We start from the raw sequence: 20,535 nt of genomic DNA, 5'->3' as shown, positions 1-20,535 counted from the left end.
CTCACAATTGAATAAGTGAGTGAAAATTGATTTGAAGATAAGTTACGAAACGTTGCAAGTGATAATTACAGCATAATCACCACTGACATTGCGTTTATGTTAATTGTGCAGATTTTAGGGTCGGTTTTGGAGAATGCAAAGGAAGAGCTTACATTTCTGAACAAGATGGGTGATAAGTTAGTACATGAAACAGATCATCAGCTCGTGAACACGGTTCCAATACAGGATCAACTGGCCACTTTAAATGGTACTTACAAAGACGTGCTTGATTGTCTGGAACAAGCAGAGGCCGAACTTGAGATGGTAATTACTTTCGTTTTTACGTTCTGTGTGCTGGAAAATGCTCAATACTACTAATACTCTTCAAAGTTATGCCGGAGTAGTATTAACTCACAGAAGGAGAGGTGGCAAAAGCAGGAAAATGTATCTAAGAAATATCACCAAATTCCTTTTAAGTATCTTAATAGCAATTATACAATTAGAAGTGATTACCATTAGTCATTAAAAAAATAAATAATAATGATAATTTATTTTTCGGAAAGGTAATATCTAACTTTAGGTAAGAGAATTATCAAAGCTGTATGATTTAAACCAGAAATGCAACTGACGATAACTGAACAGTAAAGCAACATACTTGACGCCGCCTGTATTGCAATTTCTTTCCCTACCCGCTCTCTTACGACACTGTACTTTGGCTTGCAGGTTATCGAGAATGCTGAGAATTTCCAGGATGCCGTTTACGAGTTTGAATCGTGGCTGCCTTCAGTTTCCGCTGTCGTTCAACAGTTTGGTCCTATTGCCTCTGACGCAGAAGAAATTAAAAAACAGCTGAAAGAAGCAGAGGTAATTCGTATGTTCCTACTCTACCTATTGTATATGTTTCGAAAGATTTACTGGTGGCTTTTATTTGGCTTTGGTTGCGAACTGTAAGCGAACCTTCCGTAAGAAGAAAATAAATAGAAGTAGACTCCTGAGGTTTCAAATTATTGAGACTCAGCTGTTTTACGAGTACAGGTTTCATCAGTTAATTCGAGTCTTGTAGAAAAAGGCCAGAGGCTCTCTTGTGGACATCGGGCCAAGAAAAAGCCGAGAAAGCCCAAGCCGACGGAGAAGGGGAGGAGCACGTTCCTTTGGAAGCCTGTTCGTAGGCTAGCTTGAGTTAAGATTATTCTTGCCGGAAAGAGGAAGCATAAGTGGTAAACAGGTTCTCTTGATGGCGCCTTATGGAAGCCTTCAATGGGATGTGCGTCTGCTACTTTTTCATTAATTGACGTTTACCGAAACAGTCAATCAAAGTTTCTTTGAGGTTCTAGAATAAAGAAAATACAAATCTAAATGAATGACCATCGCAGTTGTTTTTGCAACAGCTGAGGGCTTTAACGGGATTCGAACCCACGGTCTCTGTGTTAGCACTGCAGTGCTCTACAAATGAGTTACCAAGACATGCCCAATTTGTTGCGTTCATGGCAACTCGTGAAAAGAATAAAACATAGAATGAAGGTAATATGAACCGTGGGGATACCGCAAAGTTTCTTTTGCTAAAAAGTAATACGCTCTACTGATCAAAAACTTCTGGCAGTTCCGAAGTCAAGACTTAAAACATACGGAGACAGGGCCTTCTCCGTTGCTGCACCTAAACTCTTGAACGAGCTGCCATTAGATCTTAGAAGTTTAGATACAATTAATATATTCAAGAAACACTTAAAGACTGATCTTTTTAAAAAAGCATATAATGTTTAACTTTTTGATAATTTCGAATAGGATTTATTGTGATATTTTTATAAATAAGACTGCAAATAGGTTTTTAATTTATTCATATTTTATTACCAGTGGGATCTTTTTAATTATTTTAATGTTATGAATTGTAAAGCGCTTTGGTCAATTAGTGGAGTTAGCGCTATATAAATTATGTTATTATTATTATTATCGGCTTGTACATTTTCCCTGCCTTTTTGATAAGGACTGAACTTTCCAATGTTAGTAATTTTTGAGTTCAATGCATTTTGAAGTCCGAGTACACTTTGTGTTTAGCACAGAAACAGATGATAACACCGTCTGCGCTGTTTGTTAAGTCAGCCGTGGTTTCATACTGAAAACAGCAACAATTTGTTTTAGGACGTACATGCTGACCTGGAGGAAAACAAGTCTCTTCTGGTTTCCGCCGAAGACCGTGGTCATAAATTAGTGGAACTGTGTTCTGAAGAACAGACTTTGAACACAGTGGTAGCCACTAAACTGGGTCCATTACAGCAGGCATACGAGGTATTGAATGCTGCTGTTATGGACAGAATGGGGCAACTGCAAGGAAAACTGGTACAATTTCAGGAAGTAGACGACTCTCTTGCTGACATCTTACGCTGGCTTGTGGAGATAGAGCGGACGGTTAGTCGACAGGAGCCTATTTCGTTACAGCCTCTCAAAGTCAACAGACAGAATAATGATCAAGAGGTTAGTACCTGGCACTATTTCTTTGGTTGTTTTATTTTGACGTTTTCCACAGTAATAAAAGCAAAGAAGATCATCGCTGTTAGAGACGCAACGTATGCAGTTACGAAAAGAAAGCCAGAAGAATTAAGCCTTGCCGGGAGTCGAGTCCTTACCGTTGCGATACCGGTGCCGCGCTCTAACCAATTGAGTTGCAAGCCAACTGGGAGCTGGTCATTAAATTGGTTCTTAATATACCCGGAAAAATGAAGATGAAATTATAAATATATATTCCAGTATATGAAATTCATACGTTTATCATTTCATGTTTATCTTTCCCGCGGGTAATAATTAACCAAAGTAATGGCCAGCTCCCAGTGGGTTGTTAGCCCAATTTGTTATAGCACCGCACCTGTTGTTGCATAGGTCAGGGTTCGAATCCCGGTACCGCTTAATTTTTTTAAGCTTTCTTTTCGCAACTGCATAAGTTGCGTCCTTAACTGCGATGATCTTGTTTGCATTTATTTCGCTACCCCACAGCTCCAATACAGTGGAACCCCGATAACTCCAACTCTCCGCTAACTCCAACTAAGTCAGATTTCACCCCACTTTTCAGACATGTTTTGGTTCACTCTAACTCGGTTGACTCGAATTCCCCGCTAACTCGAACTAAATTTCATTTCCACTGACCAAAAATTAACTGAACTTTACCCCAATAACTCGAATTCTGGTCTTTGTTTCTCCACTTGGATGTCATCCCATTACCTCTTCTTTTAGTATAGTCAGTAAACTAACACTGGTCAACACTACAGCAATTTGATTTTGATTGGCGCAATGGACAGATCACTTTTTAACATAAAAAATGCCTAATAATGTTACCTTTTCTCATGAAATAAGTTAAATTTGCACTGCACTATACACTGAAGTTCTGAAAAATCAGTAACTTTCAATTTTTGATAGGGCAAATTAAATTTTGCCATCGACCCCGTTAACTCGAACCCTCGCTAACTGGAACTGTTCTTCGTTTCCCTTCACAGTACGAGTTACCGGGTTTCCACTGTATATGAAATTCATTTATTCATCATTTCATCGTTTACCATAGTGTATAGTACTTTGTGGTTGTTGCTATAGTATTTATTTGATCATGCTATTATTACTGCAGCTTTTGTGTAAAAGTATAGCCAGCGAACTACCAGTGATCCAACAAGTGGAAAGTAACGCTAATCAGGTGCTGGAATCAATGCCTTACGGTCCAGAGCGTGATATTCTCAAGTGCAAACTGGTGGATATCTCTCGACGCGTTTCAGCAGTAAATGAGAAATCTACAGAGAGAAAACAAACACTGGACTCAGTCCAACCCCTGATAGAGCAGTACCGAGATGCACTGAATGCGTTCTTGCCATATTTGGATGGTGCTGAAGATAAATTAGAGTCCTTGAAGAAAGTACCATGTGATGAAGAGAGTGTTGTTAGTCAAAATGCTGAGGCCCAGGTAAAGCTTGGCCATATATAGTCACAAATGGGATTTTAATCGCATGCAAGTTTTTGCCAGGCCACAGAATATTTGCTTTTTACGTGCTGTTTATCTAATGAATAATAATAATAAATAAATGTTTTTATTGCTCATTAGATAAAAATACATATCTTATGTTACAGGATAAAGAAATTAAAAGTTCAGCTAAATTACAATAGAATAAAAAGATTAAAAATGTGAAAAACTAGATACATATATCTGACAAAATATCATAAAAGGTTGTATTTAAAAATTAATATATTTACAAATGTGTTTTTATAACGTTCAGTGTTTATCTTGGGCCTTTCGCAGCTTTTACGTCTAAGGTTGTAGGTTAAATTGTCCTTTTCTTGCGGTAAGCAAACCTTCAGAGAGTGATTATCACGATGTTTAACTTTTTTAAACTATCTGGGCGTACAATACAACAGGCAGTCTTTAAGTTGTTGTATCCCTACTAGAGACCTTTAGCATCACGTTTTTCATTAGAAGCTGCAAACCGCAAAATGTCACGTGACTACGGCCTTGCGGTCACGTTTGCAGTTGCAGTTCACGTTTGAACCGCAGGAAGGGCTTCCAGCGGTAAGTGATTTACGGCAAGGTTTTTTGCCAGAAAAAATTGTACGGTCTCGCGTTTAAAGGTATAAACTAGCTTTTTATATCCGTTTGCGATGTGTTTGTTGGATTTTTGATCTCGAATCAATTAATTATTGCTGAGTTTTTGGCTATTAAAGTGATGCACTTCGACTTGATGAAAACAACATGGCGGCCCTAAACAATGAACGCGTAGTTCAAATCAGTTTTATATTCCTTTCTGCCGTACTAACAAAGGAAAGTATTCTGTTCCAATCCAGAGTTAATTTTTTTTATCTTGTTACTGAATTCATAACTTAACTCAGTCTCTCTTTAGTTCCTATTTTTAACGTATCACTCCGCGAATTTCATTTTATTTTGCTTACTTCCTTGAGACTGGTAAACCCAGGCTTCATAAAGCCTTCTGGTTTCTTCTGGGCTCCCTTGCAACATTACAATTCCTATATTTATTTTTGTATTGTATTATATTTTGGCTAAATAAAAATGAACTGAACTGAACGCCTTGCTAAAGTTTGAAATCTCAGAAACGCGAAACTGCAAACGGGTAACTGCGGTTTGCGGTTTACCTGATGCTAAAGGTCTCTACTAACTTAACCGGCACAAAAGCAGGTCCTGAAATAAAATGCTGCTTGGGCTGCTTTGGTTGTTCAGTGCAACGACCTAATTGAACTACAACCACACTTGTTGAACTCCTTTCAGCTTCTATTTTCCCCTTTTTTTGTGCCTGTTTACACTAAAGGTTTCATAGTTTGTTGGTGGTCGGAAAGGTTTTGTCTATTACGTAGATGAGGTAAACAAGTCGTCTTATTCTTCCACAAGAAGGGTAACTCACTGTCAGTGGTTGTTAGTTATGTCTGCGGTATTCTATTTTTGTATTTTACAGACTTTCCTAGAAGGTGTAAACAGTCATAAAGGTGTTCATCAACTGGTGAACTTGTCTTCAAAAGCCTTGCTGAATTTTTGTCAAGACAATTCGCTCAGTGTAGACACTTCTCACATCATTGAAGAAGTAAAAGATGTCAATTTTCGTTATAATAAGCTTTGTGGAGAAAGCTTTAATTTCGAGAAGCAGAATCGAGTGGTAGAGCAGAGCGTTGGTCTTTACCAGAATGCTTTGGAGCCGGCGCAACAGACGTTTGAAGCAGTTGATGTTTGTCTCGAGTCTGAGCCTACGTTCGGACTGGACACAGAAAAAGGCAAAGATGAAGTTGTGAGAGTTGAAGTACGTGAGGATTGAATCATTTTTAAGTAAACGGGCGAAGTATATTCAGCCATTAGACACTTAATTTTAATATGCATAATTAGGGATCCGGCTCATTCCCACATCAAGGTTTGAGATGTAAAAGTATACACCTATTTCACAGGGTTCGCACAGTCTTGAAAAGTCCTTGAAAAGTCCTTGAATTCCATTTTTCCTTCCAAAGTCCTTAAATGTCTGTGCAAGTCCTTGAAAAGTCCTCGAATTTTCTTCAACTTTGAATGTAGTGACCCGGAAAGAATTTTTTTTATACTGTTCGCTTGTCCAAGACAGAATATAAATCATAGCTCAGATAATTTAAAGGTTATTTACTTAAATTGCTCTATGTTTTATGCAGTAACTAACTATCAGTTTAAGACAAGTGAACTGAAAAATGTCGAGAAGTTGGTGAAGCAAACAGTTCAAGCCTTAAAGTCTTAATGATAGACTGGGAATGTGCATTTTTGTACTACGTGAAATTATATTCTTAGTAGGTGGTCCTTGAAAATCTAATGTGGTCCTTGAAAATTCCTTGAAAATTCCTTGAAAATGGTTGCAATTTTTTGGTATGAACCCTGTTTCAGTTAAGGTTGATCCCGTGAAGAATGATTTTTGGTGCACTGTAGTAGACCTTTTTTGCTTGTAGGAAGTTCAGCCCTCAGTAATCGATATCATTAAAATTAGAATTGGTGCCGAATGTGCTAAGTGAGAGCGATCTGAAGACATATGAGAAATAAGAACCTGCCACGTTTGATAATCTTGAAATAGAGTCTTATGCGGCGACTTTAAGCTACGTGTCTGGGCCAGAACAGTTTAATAGTGCAACAAAACAAAAAAGTGTAGTGTCGACATTTTTACCTTCTTTCAACCATTAAGCCTCGAAAATAAATAAATGCGTCATAAAATGCTATTTATTATTGTACACGAGCCTTGAGATTGTTTTTATAAAACTCGGTTTGAAAGCAAACTTGTTCAAAACTTGCATTTGCATATCACCATAGAGCAAAAAGAGCGGCCCTATAGTGTTTTGAAAAACTTTGTGTCAATGTTCTGCTGACATCACAAAGTAGCGATAGCCCTCTTCTAGCTTTGGCGCAGACATATAATTTATTGTTCTTGCTCTCATAATGCACTTCGGGCTATGTTTTCACCAAAGTAACCGTAATTGAAATAATGTGACTTCGTTATTGACTTACTCGTGTGTTCTTAACCTTACCAACTCGTCAGCTAATGAGTACATTAGTTTCGATGCGTGTAACCTTCATAACTCCATAAGCTCTTCAGTAAAAATGGGCTCGGAGTCGACAATGTAATAACTGAGCTTCTATTTTCCCCGCCAAGAGTGGTTTAGTCGTTTTAAGTGGATCTGTTCTGTAAATTGTAGGAGCTTATTGCCACCCTTGAGGAACAGAGAGCCGACCTTGAGGTAGTTGAACTTTCTGGTCCTCCACGAGCTGAGCAAGCAGTGAACTTGGCAGAACAACTTGCTACCGTGACTCATAAATATGACCTTAATGTTAACAAGCTGAAACGACAAAAGGTAAGAACCTTATTGGTTAAAGATTTACGAGTGATGCTAGTTTCTTCCTTCTCCTCAAGGTGATACGTGGATAAAATACAAGTTATGAGGTGAATGAATAGTGAACATATAAAAACATGCTTTACATCTTAACTGTGAATAGGGATCTTCAGTTGTAATTTGCGACTGAATGGGTAAGCCTTATTTTTTAGAAAAGTTGCCATCTATGTTACTGTAATAAAATTCGATCTGATATCACAACACTACTATTTTGTTTGACAGGTTCGATTGACCAGACATGTTGAAAAAGTGATGATGTTTATGGAGACTTCCCATGAACTGGATGTCTGGTTGAAAGACATTTCTGACAAGATAAGTCGCTTCTCGCCGGTTAGCGAAGACAGTGACAAGGCCAAGTCACAGCTAGCGATCACTAAGGTAGAGTAACGTTGAATTTTAATTGAGACTGATCTAAATGATCACAACTTTCATCTTTTACCACAAGCATATTGTATAGTTCAATGAATAGCACCAAGAAAGCATTGTTCAATGTCTTCTAGTTTTTAAATGCAATACTTGCACACAGGGGAGTACGTAAAGCCTCGTACCTCTCCCTATATGCCGCAGCTCTTTTGTTTTGGGGCTAGGTTCCATTGTTTTCTTTGTTCGGTCATTTCCAAACCAATCATGTGAGGCCTTGTTGCAGCTGAGAGGCACCTCTTGTACAGATCATCTTCTGCATCATCCGGGACCACGGAAATGTTCTGTTCAGCGGGTTTAATTTTATTGGTCAAGCAGAAAATGAAACTAATTCTCTTAATAAATGTCACCAAGAATTGCCGTTTCAGAAAAGGAACGGATAATACGTGGGAAAAAGTTCAGTTTTACTTGTTCACAAAACAGAAGTAACCTTTAACCCTAAGTATAACTCCATACCCTTCTTTCTGGATTACATTTCATCCATACAAAATGAAACACTTTTTTCACTGTGACCTTTGTTGTGTCCGTTTAGGGTGTAACCGACGAATTTCAAACATATCGTGCAAAGCTTGAAATACTTGAAGACATCACGCATTACATCAGTGAAACAGAAAAGGACGATCCAGCATTGCTTGCTGAGGTTAGAGATAAGTTCAGCAGTATTGAAGAGTCCTTCGAACGATTGCATTCAGCTGTGTTACAGCGTCAAGCTCGCCTTCAGAACATCGTCATTCACGGTCAAGATTTCCAACTTTCGCTTAGTGAAGCTATGGATCAGCTAAATGAATTTGAAAGAGCTACAGCTCAGTGGCAAGATGTTAGTGCTACATACGAGATAGCCCTACAGCAGAAGGAAGACCACGAGGTAATTATAATTGTCATTTTGAAAGTTTACTTTGCACGCCAAAATATAATTTAAGCGGCTTTTTTACAATAATTTTCTTTAAATCATAATTTCTGTAAAATTATCTTACAAAGAATACGCTCCATGATTGGGTGAAATTTAGTAGGCTTCATTTCATTGTAGGACCTTATGGTGTTTATTTTTCTGAGTAAACCCATGACGGATAAACATCGTAAGTTAATAAATATTTTTACGTACGTTAAATTTTTCCTTGTCCTCTTTGCTCTCGGACCTTAAGTCAAAATCCTTGACTTACTTAAGGACATTTACCAGCACACCAGCCCGGGGGCTACTGCAGCTGTATGCTACTATTGAGCAGCTGCCAAAATTATTTAGAAGTAATCCCCGGCGCAAAGAATTTATTCGTTTGCTGGTTTGTTTGATTTTTTATTTAATCGGTCGACATTGTGTATACATACAAACTTTTGATGAAACCACACAAGAGTAAACAACTGACAACTGTTATTCCTTAGAGTGATAACGGTGTTTTATTTTTACCTGACTTCATTAAAGCACGTGAATTTTTCGTTTACTTTCAATGAAAATACTGAGACAATGAAATTTCTTCGTATAAACAAGAATCGCCGAAAAGCAATTTTAACTGGCCTGCCAAGGGCGATTTTTTGGGGGGGAGGGGTGGCTTACACATTCAGGCCACCACATAACCTTGTCGCTGACCATTGCGTGACATAGCACTTGAACATTGTACCTGTATGCAGCTAATAGGCCATTTCCGAGTTACCCCGGGGCCTCTGTTTCAAAACGAGGGTAGGTGCTCAGCCTTTGATATGGAAATCATTTTCCATTCTCATGCAAATAAAACTCATTTTCACAAGAAAGGTTGTGCACCTAGCATCATTTTGACAGTGAGGGTTTTTGGAACTCGGAAGTGGGCTATTGTGTGCACAGCCGTTGTTTTGTCTTGCTTCTTTGTTTATTCGTTTGTATTTGTGTGTCTTTGTGTGCATTTGTTTATTTATAACAACTTTGATATCTAGTTACTTTTCCGCATGGCCCAGCCACTCAGCGCGATTAGCTTTTGCTATTTCTGAGTGGCTGTGGCCGCTGCGCTCTCTTTTTTTTTTCACAATTATTTCCTTTTAATGTGTTTACGCTTTTTGTATCAAAAGCACAATAAAGATTGTTGTTGTTTTTGAAGACTTTCGTAACAAGAAAAATGAGTAATCAAGAGGCCTAGATAGCAGCGTCAATATAGCCGCATACACATAACTTTCTTTAATTTACCAGACGTGTTTCGACGGTACATCCGTCATCTTCAGTGTTACATATTTTGAAATCGCCGTTGAATTTAAATCGCGCGCGATGTTACAAAGTTCCTTGCATTACGTTGGCAATATTGCGTACTAAAAAGTTTAAATTAATGTCGCTTAGCAGATGTACCGTCGGAAGATGTCCGGTAAATTTAGGAAAGTTATGTTTATGCAGCTATCAGAAATGAGTGCCATTTTTAAGTCGGGGCTGTGTAGCAACTTTTAGGATGACAGTACAACGTCACCATTTTGACCTAACCGGAAATTCCAAAAATCATTGTCGTTCTACGGCTCATGAAATGCGAGAGGGTCGACTATACTGTAAACAAGCACAACATTTCTCAATTCTGGTTCTTAAAACTAACAAAGCAAATTGCATTTCAGTTTTGTTTTTGACTAATATTGGGTTTAAAGCCATGAGCAAATTCCTTTCCTGTAAGGAATGACTTCTCACGCGCTGAGCAAGAATCGCAATTAGATAAAATGAGACAATGGCCGTAATATTTTAAACAACAGCAATCTTTATTGTGCTCTTGATACAAAGGTGAAGAATAATTAAAAGAAAATTATTGTGATAGAAAGAGAGCACAGCCACTCAGAAATAGCAAAAGCTTATCTCGCTGAGTGGCTGGCTGGCTGGGCCATGCGGAAAAGTAACTAGATATTTAAGTTTTTATAAATAGACAAATGCACACAAAAACAAACAAATACACAAACGAATAAACAAAGAAGCAAAACAAAACAATAGCTGCGCTCCGATTAGCTGCAAATAAAGTACACCAATCAATATTTGGAGATGACAGATTCTGATAAAAGCTTTTTAAAGCGAAAACGATTCGCTGATTTGAGATCTTCGTTAATAGCATTCCACTGAAACGGATATAAATCTTCCCATAATTCGTCCTAACTTTCGTTAAATAATAAGACTTCTTAGAGGCCAGTCTGTTTGCATAGTGATGTACTTTATTAATGCTTTTAACAAAATTACTGAAAGTGCTTGGGAGTCTATTTGAATAGTGATCATGCATAAAAAGAGCACTGTCAAAATATATTAAATCCCCTAATTTAAGTATCCCAAACTTGCAAAAGAGAGGACTAGAATGAGAATTAAAATCAGAAAAGGTTATTATTCTAACTGCTTTTCTCTGTAAAGGCGGTAGAGAAGTTGGATATGTATTTCCCAAGGTAATTAAGCTATAAGCCAGAAAGGATAAATAAGTGTGTAGTATAACTGAACAAGGACTTGTTGGCTAACAAAGTACGTAATTTTAGAAAGTATTCCAATACAGCGCTTAATTTTTTTTGAAATGGATTTTTTTGAATTTTTCTTGTTTAATCTCCCTATTGGCAATTAATAATTTGACTGCGTGACCTGTTCACTTTTGAGGAGGGTGAAAAATAATGAAATTTGTCTTGCCGACTTTTAATGAGAGCTTGTTTGCCATAAGCCAATAGAAGACAAATTTTAGATTATTATTAATAACATCCTCTAGTTCAGCTAGACTGCGATTGGAATTAATAAATTAGTATCATTTGCAAAATGTGAAAGTCAAATAATTTGGTGCAATTACTGAAGTCATTAATATAAAAGAGAAACATAAGAGGACCTAGCACAAACCCTGAGGGACTCCGTGAGAAATTAAACGGTTTAAACTTCAACATAAACCGAAGAGAAACCTCGAAAGCGACCCATCCTACCATCTTTTAAAGAAGGCACTGAAAAAGTGTCAATGATAGCTTGAGAGACGTCTTTATTCAATAGATGCGCGCACACAGACACACACTAGCTACAGAAAGAGAGAGATTTGCAATCACCTTTAGAAGGGAAAAAATCATCAAGCGGTTTAAACGTAGAATCTTTTGAAGGAGACGATAAAAAAGCGCAGTACGCTAGCTTAAAACACGTCTTCATTTAATGGCTACCTTCGCTTAACATGCTTTATCGTTCCTAAGTTAATAATTGATACTGTTCATTTTGACGACATAAATCCTCAGGGAGTACTCTCTAACATTAACCTTCTAGATAATGCTCTGAAATAGTGTCAAGATTAGAAGAGCCGGACGGTGCACCGCCACTACGACACGACTTTCCAGAAATAACCCCCCCCCCCCCCCCACTCCCCACCCCGAGAAGAAAATGGAACTTATTTTATAAACTGGGCTCGCCACAGGCAGCCCAGTTAATTAGTTCCCGCAAAAGACCAAAAAAGTCTCCGTCATAAATAAAGTGCCTCACGGGATACTCAGTTCTTTTTCTCATCATTTTCAGTCAATATACCTGGATGTGACCTTCAGAGAGATTGTTTTTAGCGAGCTTCTTAAACTTGGCCGCGAAGTTTTGGAAAAAACCGAACCAGGCCCCAAACGTAACACTCTTCAAAAGGACTTGGATGATCTTGAAAAACGCTGGAGTGATGTGTATTTTGCCACCGTGGAAAGAGAGGAACAACTGGATGAAATTGTACCGCTAGCTAAAAAATACTCGGAATCTGTCAGTGACTTTCTATCGTGGTTAGTGGAAATTGAACAGATGGTAGAAGACTGTCACGTGACGCTTTTATGCGAGAAGCATGCACTGACTAGGGAGCAGACTTTAGTTAAAGTAAGTAAACAGCAACCTTTACTGTCAACTCCCTTCATTGGGCCTTTACTGATATGATCTAAATGATTCAAACTAATCAAATGTAATATATTACTCCAAATATTTCCAATTAGATTTAATATAAATATGCGAATCTAACGGTAAAAAGTATATAAGAAATAAACGAGGCGCACTGATTGCACTTACCTGGTGTTTGAAGACCAGTGACCAGATCCCACAGCTTTTCCCTTACCAATAAGAAAATACTGAAACTGCATGCAGAAATGATGAACGAGTGGATAATACGACGATAAAATGTTTTTATTCCTCAGAACAGCCAATGCTGTCAAACAGTGACAAAAACACACAAAATTGCTCTTTAATTAGTAAAGGTGGCACGACCCAGTATTTTTGTAGGTACACTTTCCATCTTTGAATATCTTAGACACAAAACAAATTTATCTTTATGTAAAACCATTATAACACATGTGTTACACATAACTTTATCATTATATTACTCTTTGGGCGATCGGAATAAATATCACGTGACAATGACGTCACTATAGTTTTAGCTCTTAATCGAATTGCGGCCCTTATCGGCATTTTCTTTAGAAATGCTTGACGCTGCCTACACTTTGGGTGTGAAGTTTCACAAAAATCTATAAGGAATTTCGAGATATCTTGGAATTTCTACAAAAAGGCAAATTATGCATGAACTGAAGACTGGACTTAATGCAGACAAATTTGCTACTTTCTGGATGTTTCCGAAAAGTTTTTATCACTCATTCGTTTTGTAAATAACCCTCGTACACTCTTCAACCGGCTAGACTTGCGTGATTTCGAAAAACATGAAAACGTGAATCAGGGTAAAACGCAATGCTGAGCTCTTATGGCAATTTCAAAGGCTACTTTCACAGCGATAAAACCAAAATTCGTCGATAGATTTTCTTCAAAAAATTTCAGTGCTGCAAATGATCAGTGTACTATAAAAGCCCCGAATTTCGTGTACATAGAAAATTTTAAAGTTGTCTAACGTAGGCGCAAATTTGAGTAAATATTGAAGGGATGTACATACATACATACATATTTCATTATCTTTCCGAAGCTTTTCAAAGACAAAATAATAATCGATTACGTACAGAAGAAGAAAAAAAATTGTAAAATTAACTGGCTAACACTTACTATTGCGAGAAGAATGTTAACAATAAAACGAGAGAAATTTACCACGGAATAAATATATTAGTTATAAAGAAAATCTACAATTTATTCAAATGTTCAAAGCCGCGGAAAATAGGTCTCACTTAGTTCCCGCAATAACTTAGATCTAATTGACTGTTTAAAAAGTTTTACATTCCTACAAAGGTTAGGAGACGTGTCAAGGGAATTCCATAAACTTGCAGTTCTGTAATAAAAAGTTCTTTGTCCACTTGCAGTTTTTAAAAGAGGTATGTTCTGTTTTTTGTGAATTACGAGTTCTACGATTACTGACTTCTGTACGTTTAATAAATTGTGTGGAAAGATATTCTGGGGCACAGCCCGACATACATTTAAACGCCGTAATGGCGCTACGATAGAAAAGCTCGCTAGCAACAGTTAGCCATCTCAGTTCTTTAAGAGAGGGCGTGATTTGATCATTTTTGCGGGTTCCACTTGTAATACGGCGGGCAAAATTTTGCACAGCTTGCAACTTTTGTATGTTATTCCTTGACGTATTTGCCCATACATTTGAACAATAGTATAATTTACTGAAAACCAAAGTTTTTAAGATAGTCAAGATGATCTTGTTACCAAAGCGTGTAGAAACGGTGTTGATTATATGTTCATCGTATGTCAAATAAGGGTCCAATGTCACACCTAAGTCCTTGGCTGTTTGAGTAGTAAAAGATATCTCTTCCTAGTAGAGATGCACTGAAGTCGTGCAATCTGGGCAGCAATTGCCTAATGCCAAACGCCATGAAATCCGGTACATTCTCCCGTGCTACATGGGAATTTGATGTTGTGCTAAACTTGAAAGAATAGGAAATCCCAGAGCAAAAACGTCCCAGGTCTATGACATCGCTCCAATATTTGCTCAGTTTTGCACCTATGTTAGACAACTTTAACACTTTTCAATGGACACGAAATTCGGAGGTTTTATTGAACACTGATGATTGAAGCACTAAAAATTTTTAAAGAAAATCTATCGACGAATGTTGTTTTAATGGCTGTTTTCGTGAAAGTAGCCTTCGAAAAAGAGCTCAGCATTGCGTTTTACCCTGATTTACATGTTTGTGTGTTTTTCGAAATCGGCGTTTGGCCGGTTGTAGAGTATTTAAAGGTCATTTACAAAAGAATAAAACCAGCCTTCAGTTCATGCATAACTTATACCCTTTTTGTAGAAATTCCAAGATATCTTAAAATCCCTCTTATTGATTTCTGTGAAACTCCGCACATCAAAATACCAGTACCCAAAGTACAGGTAGCGTAAAGCATTTCTAAAGAAAATGCCGATAAGGGCTGCAATTTGAATTAGGGCTAAAACTATTGAGACGTCATTGTCACGTGATATTTATTCCGATCTCCCAAAAACTAATATAATAATAAAGTTCAGTATATGTGTAATACATGTGTTATAATGGTTTTACAATAAAGACAAATTTGTTTTAGTCTAAGAGATTCAGAGATGGAAGGTGTACCTACAAAAATACTGGGTCGAGCCACCTTAAGTGAATAAGTAAGTGTTTGTTTTGCTAGTACCTGCAACAGTTCGTTCAAGAAGACATCGAGGGCCATCGACCAGTATACCGCTCTCTCATGGACAATGCTGATGACCTGTTAGAAAGCTGTCAAGATTTATCCGTTTCCCAAGGTGTTCCACAAATACGGAATGACGTCAAAGACGTGATTGACAGGTGGAGTAAGGTAAACCAGTTTTACTTGGAAAGAAGACGTCAGGTATCAGAGGCGGAGCAAGTGGTGAGAAAATACAGGAGCGTTCTTCTGCCTGTAGATAATGAACTTGCAAGGCTGGAAAGGCGATTGAAGGACTGTGAATTTGAAGGCATTGAAGTGGAAGTTGGAAAGAAAAAGCTAGAATGTGCCAAGGTACAGAGCGTGTAAACTAATAGATTGTCTAGCACTTAGTGATACAAAGACCTGTGAAAAGTAGTTGTAGTGAAAATCATTGCAAAAATTATTTTGCTTCAGCAGATTAAGTAATTGCAGGGGATGAAGTTTGAGTGAAGTTAAGTTGTAGTAGTGTTTGCCAAACAATTTGTGTAGTTGCAGACGTCACCAAGCTTCCAAATAATCTTCTTTCTGATTTAGATGGATAAGTGAGATTTAAAAGCTGGGCTTGTTTCGATTATTTTAACTAAGGAGATCATGTGATACTGAGCGTGTCTTTATTAATGTTGTCTTACAGCTCATCCAAGAAGATATTGACAATTTAAAGTCTCAGTTACAAGCAATGAGCGAAAAGATCAGAGAGGATGATCAAGACTATCTTGATCTCATGCCAATCAAACAACGTGTGTCCGCACTTGGTCAGCGGTGTGTCTCCCTTGGCAATAAGAATAACGAGCATTTGAAGAAACTCGAAAGTTTAGTAGACGATTTAACAACATTTAGCACTTCAACTGAGGAGCTGAGAGTTTATCTGAATGATGTGTTTGACAGACTTGAAGCCCAGGAACCAATTCACAACGAAGCAGAAACCATTAACAAACAGTTACATGAACTACAGGTGAACCAAAATATGTGAAAAGTGTAAAATTTATCAGAACACTTTTACACATACAGTCAAACCTTTTATAAGGAAATACCGTCTTGACCTTCGATAGTGTCGGCCCTTTGTCTGCTAAATATTGGTTTGTTTAAGGTTTTAAAGAAAATATGGGAGGCGACGTTTGGAACTTACTGACGCATATGTTTGTTTAATACAGGTCTTCGCTGCCTGTGCAAGTATCTGTGAATGAAAATTTCGGGAAAAAGCATTTTTTGTTGTTTAAAATAGTGAAAAAATTTGTCATATTGAACTGTAATACGGAAGAGCCATATTTACACCCTTACCTTGATCTTTTGCGTTGTGGCGTATTAACGCACAGCTGAAAGGTTGAAAATGTTAACGCTGTTTGAAGGTGCTTAGTAGCGTTTGATTAGTTTTATAGTTGTAATTAATTTTGCTTGCTCACCTTTATGCGTAACTTGAAGTTCGAAATGTTTTCAAATAAAAATTCAGTGTTATCCATTTTAAAACCAATTTTTTTCCGTTTCGCGTCCAGGAGCTTCAGGTGGAAGCCGATTCCCGACTTGCTGTGTTATCGACTGCTCAAGTGGCTGCTACATCCATCTGTTCAGAAAAAAAAGATGACCTAAAGGCCAGCAGAAAAGTGAACAAAGTCTTAAGTGAAGTTCAAACTCCGATGCTAGAGGTGCTAGACAGGCTTCAGACCCGTGAGCAAGATCTTAAGAGCGCCTTAGAACATCTTGAGACTTACAAGGCCCAGCTTGAGCCTGTCCAGGAAGTGTTCTGTGCAGTGGAGGACTCTGTTGAGGCTCAGGCGCCGGTGGACTTGAATAAAGGACAAGATGAGTTAGGCAAAGTTGATGTAAGTGAGACAGCAAGGTCAAGCTGACAAGCTTTACCAGCACAGAGGAGGGAAACAACACTTTTTATACTTTATTGCCTTAAATTTCGATTTGTTTGTCGGGTGTCTCTTCTAAGGTGATTTTGAGTTTGCTATATTAAAGAGGACTTGAAAGTCCAGGCAGCGTGGCCGAATGGTTAAAGCGCTGCACTTGAAGGCCCCGAGTTCAAGACCCGCTATGACCGCTAGTTGGATTTGTTCACGATAGTTGCAGGTTCAAATCCTCGGCCATGCTTTTAAATAGCCAGGTGGTTTGCCTCCGGCCAGTTGGGATTCTTAACCCTGTTATGTGTGATTTAGATTATTTGTTTCATGCATTTGCACGCCCTCACTAGCATTAGTGCTATAAATGCTGCCGAGGGTAAATAACGGAATTACTATTATTATTATTATTATTATTATTATTATTATTATTATTATTATTATTATTATTATTATTATTATTATTGCTGTTTTTTGGATAACTTCCAACCTGCTGTTCACGCCGGTTCGCTTCATGTACTCCTTAAAGTTGACTGATACGGGTCCGAGGACCCCAATAACAACAGGCACTACAATGACTTTTCGCATGCGCCACACTTTTACAATTTCATCTTTCAATAGTTGGTATTTCTCTAACTTCTCAAGTTCCTTATCTTTCACCCTGTCATCACCTGGGATGGCAACGTCAATTATGACAACCTCTCTCTTCTTCTTATCAATAAAGACAAGGTCTGGTCTTCTTGCATCAATTTTCCGATCACACTGGACTGTGACCTCAGTATCTTGAAGTTTTCACTTTCCACCACTCCCTCTGGCTTCTGTTCATACCAGCTATTAGCTTTTTCCAATCCACATTTTTTTAGAAAAATAAGTTGACTATTGATATTTAAATGATAACAATGCTAACTATTAAAATCCTATTTACAATTAATTCACAAAAAAAAAAAAAAAACTATTTCGCCAAAACACTATTTACAATTACTCCCGTAAAAAAAACCTGTAGTTTTGATTAGAAAAAAATTCATTTCATTAAACAAAAATTATTCAAATTAGGAACATTTCATTTCAATCAAAACAATTCATTTCGATTTAAAAAAGGGAGGAAACTATTTTCAAGGTCAATTGCATTCTTACTAAGATAATCACTAAAAAAAATCACCAAAAAATTGGAAAATTAAATAGTGTTCACAATGTGTTAATGGCGAATATTTGCCACTTAAAAGTAAGGAAACACATCACTAGTCCGATTGAATGGCTCCTTCAACAACTTCGAGGTCAATATCAACATTCTTAATGTCACATGGCACTCTTCTTGTCCTAGAGCCTCTAAGACAAACCAACGCAGATCTCAAGAGTGCGAATGAGGTTCTTGTTCTGATCCATGAGATGGTTTTGGCATACTGCTCCCCTTTTTTGATGGCAATCAGCTGTGCTAAACGGCTATGATACATCAAGTACTCCTTTCCCATTCCGTCAGTTGTGGTGAAGACCAAAGGTGTGAATGTTCCATGCTCGATGTCCAGGACTCTCTTTGAGTAAAGACGCTTTTTCTCGTTCTCATGGATAGGATAAATTCGTTGTGGCTCTAGATCCCTATACGATACAGTATTAGGGTGACAGACCCTCACATCGAAGAATGCTGATCGATGTCGCTCCCAGAAACCACGCGCGTGGATATCTAACGTCGCATCTTGAGCTTTATTATAGCTTTTGATTCTCCTTTTCCGCCGAGGTTCTTTGCTTCCTCTTCCCTCGCAACCGCCCATTTTGAGCCCAACTTGTCTTGCTATGTAGATCGCAGTTGCATTAATCAATTTATTGGTAGTTTGTATCTCTGAAACTACTCTATTCAACCTTCTTCGTCCATTCTGCCAGCACTTTCCTGTCAACTCTCTTAAAACCAGCACCATTCCACTCCTGTCCGCTTCTCATAATTTCCGATATGTCCTTTATCATTTGTCTCCCCTCTTCATTCCTCGTATCATTGTCCGTAATCTGCACATTCACATCTCCATTTAGTTCATCGACCTGTTCAGGTTTTGTGTCTATACACCCGGCATACTGTTCCTCTAATTCTTTATCTACTGCAGTCATTCTTCTCCTTACTCATCCAACTCGACGGAAGTTAACCTCTCATTCTTTCTGATCGCCCTAGCCTGGTCATATAGTCTCTGCTCTGTTATCTTTGGTAAACCTCTTTCCTTCCAGACAGCATGCATGACGACCGGGCCACCTGGACATGGGTCCCATATCCACCCTTATTATTATTATTATTATTATTATTATTATTATTATTATTATTATTATTGTTGTTGTTGTTATTGTTATTATTATTTTCAAAATTGTAAAATTCGTCTAGAAGTCTTTCTCTTCACTATAGGTTAATGACTTTTCACTATCTTTAGACTATGATCAAGGAAATGGAGGAGACGAATAAGCACGTTCGCATTATTAGAAAGTCTAGTCAAAAACTTCTTCGAGTCATGGACATTCATTCTGAGCCTGGAACTGAAGTGCAGACGGAAGTCGCCAAAGTCACGCACAAACAGCGAGATCTAAGTTCTAGTTTACGTATGCGACGGTCCAAGGTCGCGAAAAGTTTGCAGCTGTACGGAGAATTCTTGGAGCTGATAGACCAGATTGATAAATGGCTTCCAGAGGGAACACAGCAGGTGGAGTCACTGGGCCTCATGGGCGGCGAGCATGAAGATATCAAGGAAGAGCTGGTCAAGTTACAGGTTTGTTTTAAAGTTAAACTAACGGATCGAATGCGTCGGACAGGAGAATCCGCTCTGTCCGCTTGCGACGGGTCCAAACTCAGGGGTGGGATAGTGTTGGAATGAAGAACAGCTAGGGTAACATTACCAGCAAAAATAACGTAAGGAGATACTCTAGGAAAAAGATTTCATGTAACAGCATATGGTACAAAGATTCAAATATTTGGCGAGTTCTGTGTCTTCTAAAGTGTAGCGGAGGTAAATTAAATAACATGCGAACGACATTATCATAACAACACTGTGCTAACATTTAAGCAAGCAGGAAAAAAGTTTTCTGTTGCTTTTATAAAATAACTTTCCCGAGAAAAAAACGCAAAACTCTTTGTACGGCACTAATTAAAAGAGAAATTTTTACCAGTCGCAAAATCTTGTCCACGAAGTCTTGCAAGCGTAATCAGCTCTTGTTTTGCAAAAAGATGCTTTGCAAAATACGGATTTTTCTCGCTTAAAATGTCAGCTTAAGCGAAGAAAAATTGACTCACCTTTTTTTGTAACGATTTTCCAAGTTTCAGCCGACGAAGGAATGGGTAAATAAAGTAAACTTGTCGAGTTTTGAACTCGAAAACTTTTTCAAATTCGTGCTTGCGTGATTAGCGAGCGAAAAGCCAAACAACTTGACGCCACAACC

General features: G+C 38.0%; 1 protein-coding gene across 3 annotated transcripts in view; it reads left to right on the top strand.

The window, feature by feature from the left end:
- LOC140952877 (uncharacterized) overlaps positions 1 to 20,535 on the top strand; it is a 136,230-nt gene that overhangs the window by 57,337 nt on the left and 58,358 nt on the right. For all 3 annotated transcript variants that reach the window (XM_073402327.1, XM_073402326.1, XM_073402328.1), the window contains 13 exons: positions 112 to 303; positions 703 to 843; positions 2,116 to 2,448; positions 3,587 to 3,916; positions 5,412 to 5,750; positions 7,150 to 7,305; positions 7,567 to 7,722; positions 8,297 to 8,629; positions 12,209 to 12,541; positions 15,254 to 15,604; positions 15,924 to 16,244; positions 16,783 to 17,109; positions 19,536 to 19,868. In XM_073402327.1, the coding sequence (XP_073258428.1) occupies positions 112 to 303; positions 703 to 843; positions 2,116 to 2,448; positions 3,587 to 3,916; positions 5,412 to 5,750; positions 7,150 to 7,305; positions 7,567 to 7,722; positions 8,297 to 8,629; positions 12,209 to 12,541; positions 15,254 to 15,604; positions 15,924 to 16,244; positions 16,783 to 17,109; positions 19,536 to 19,868 (3,645 nt within the window). The remainder of the gene's footprint in view (positions 1 to 111; positions 304 to 702; positions 844 to 2,115; positions 2,449 to 3,586; positions 3,917 to 5,411; positions 5,751 to 7,149; positions 7,306 to 7,566; positions 7,723 to 8,296; positions 8,630 to 12,208; positions 12,542 to 15,253; positions 15,605 to 15,923; positions 16,245 to 16,782; positions 17,110 to 19,535; positions 19,869 to 20,535) is intronic.

This window comes from Porites lutea, chromosome 11 (genome assembly GCF_958299795.1).
Source record: "Porites lutea chromosome 11, jaPorLute2.1, whole genome shotgun sequence".
Classification (NCBI taxonomy): Eukaryota; Metazoa; Cnidaria; class Anthozoa; order Scleractinia; family Poritidae; genus Porites; species Porites lutea.
Note: the sequence above shows the minus strand (reverse complement) of the source record. Positions and strands in the feature narration are given on the sequence as shown.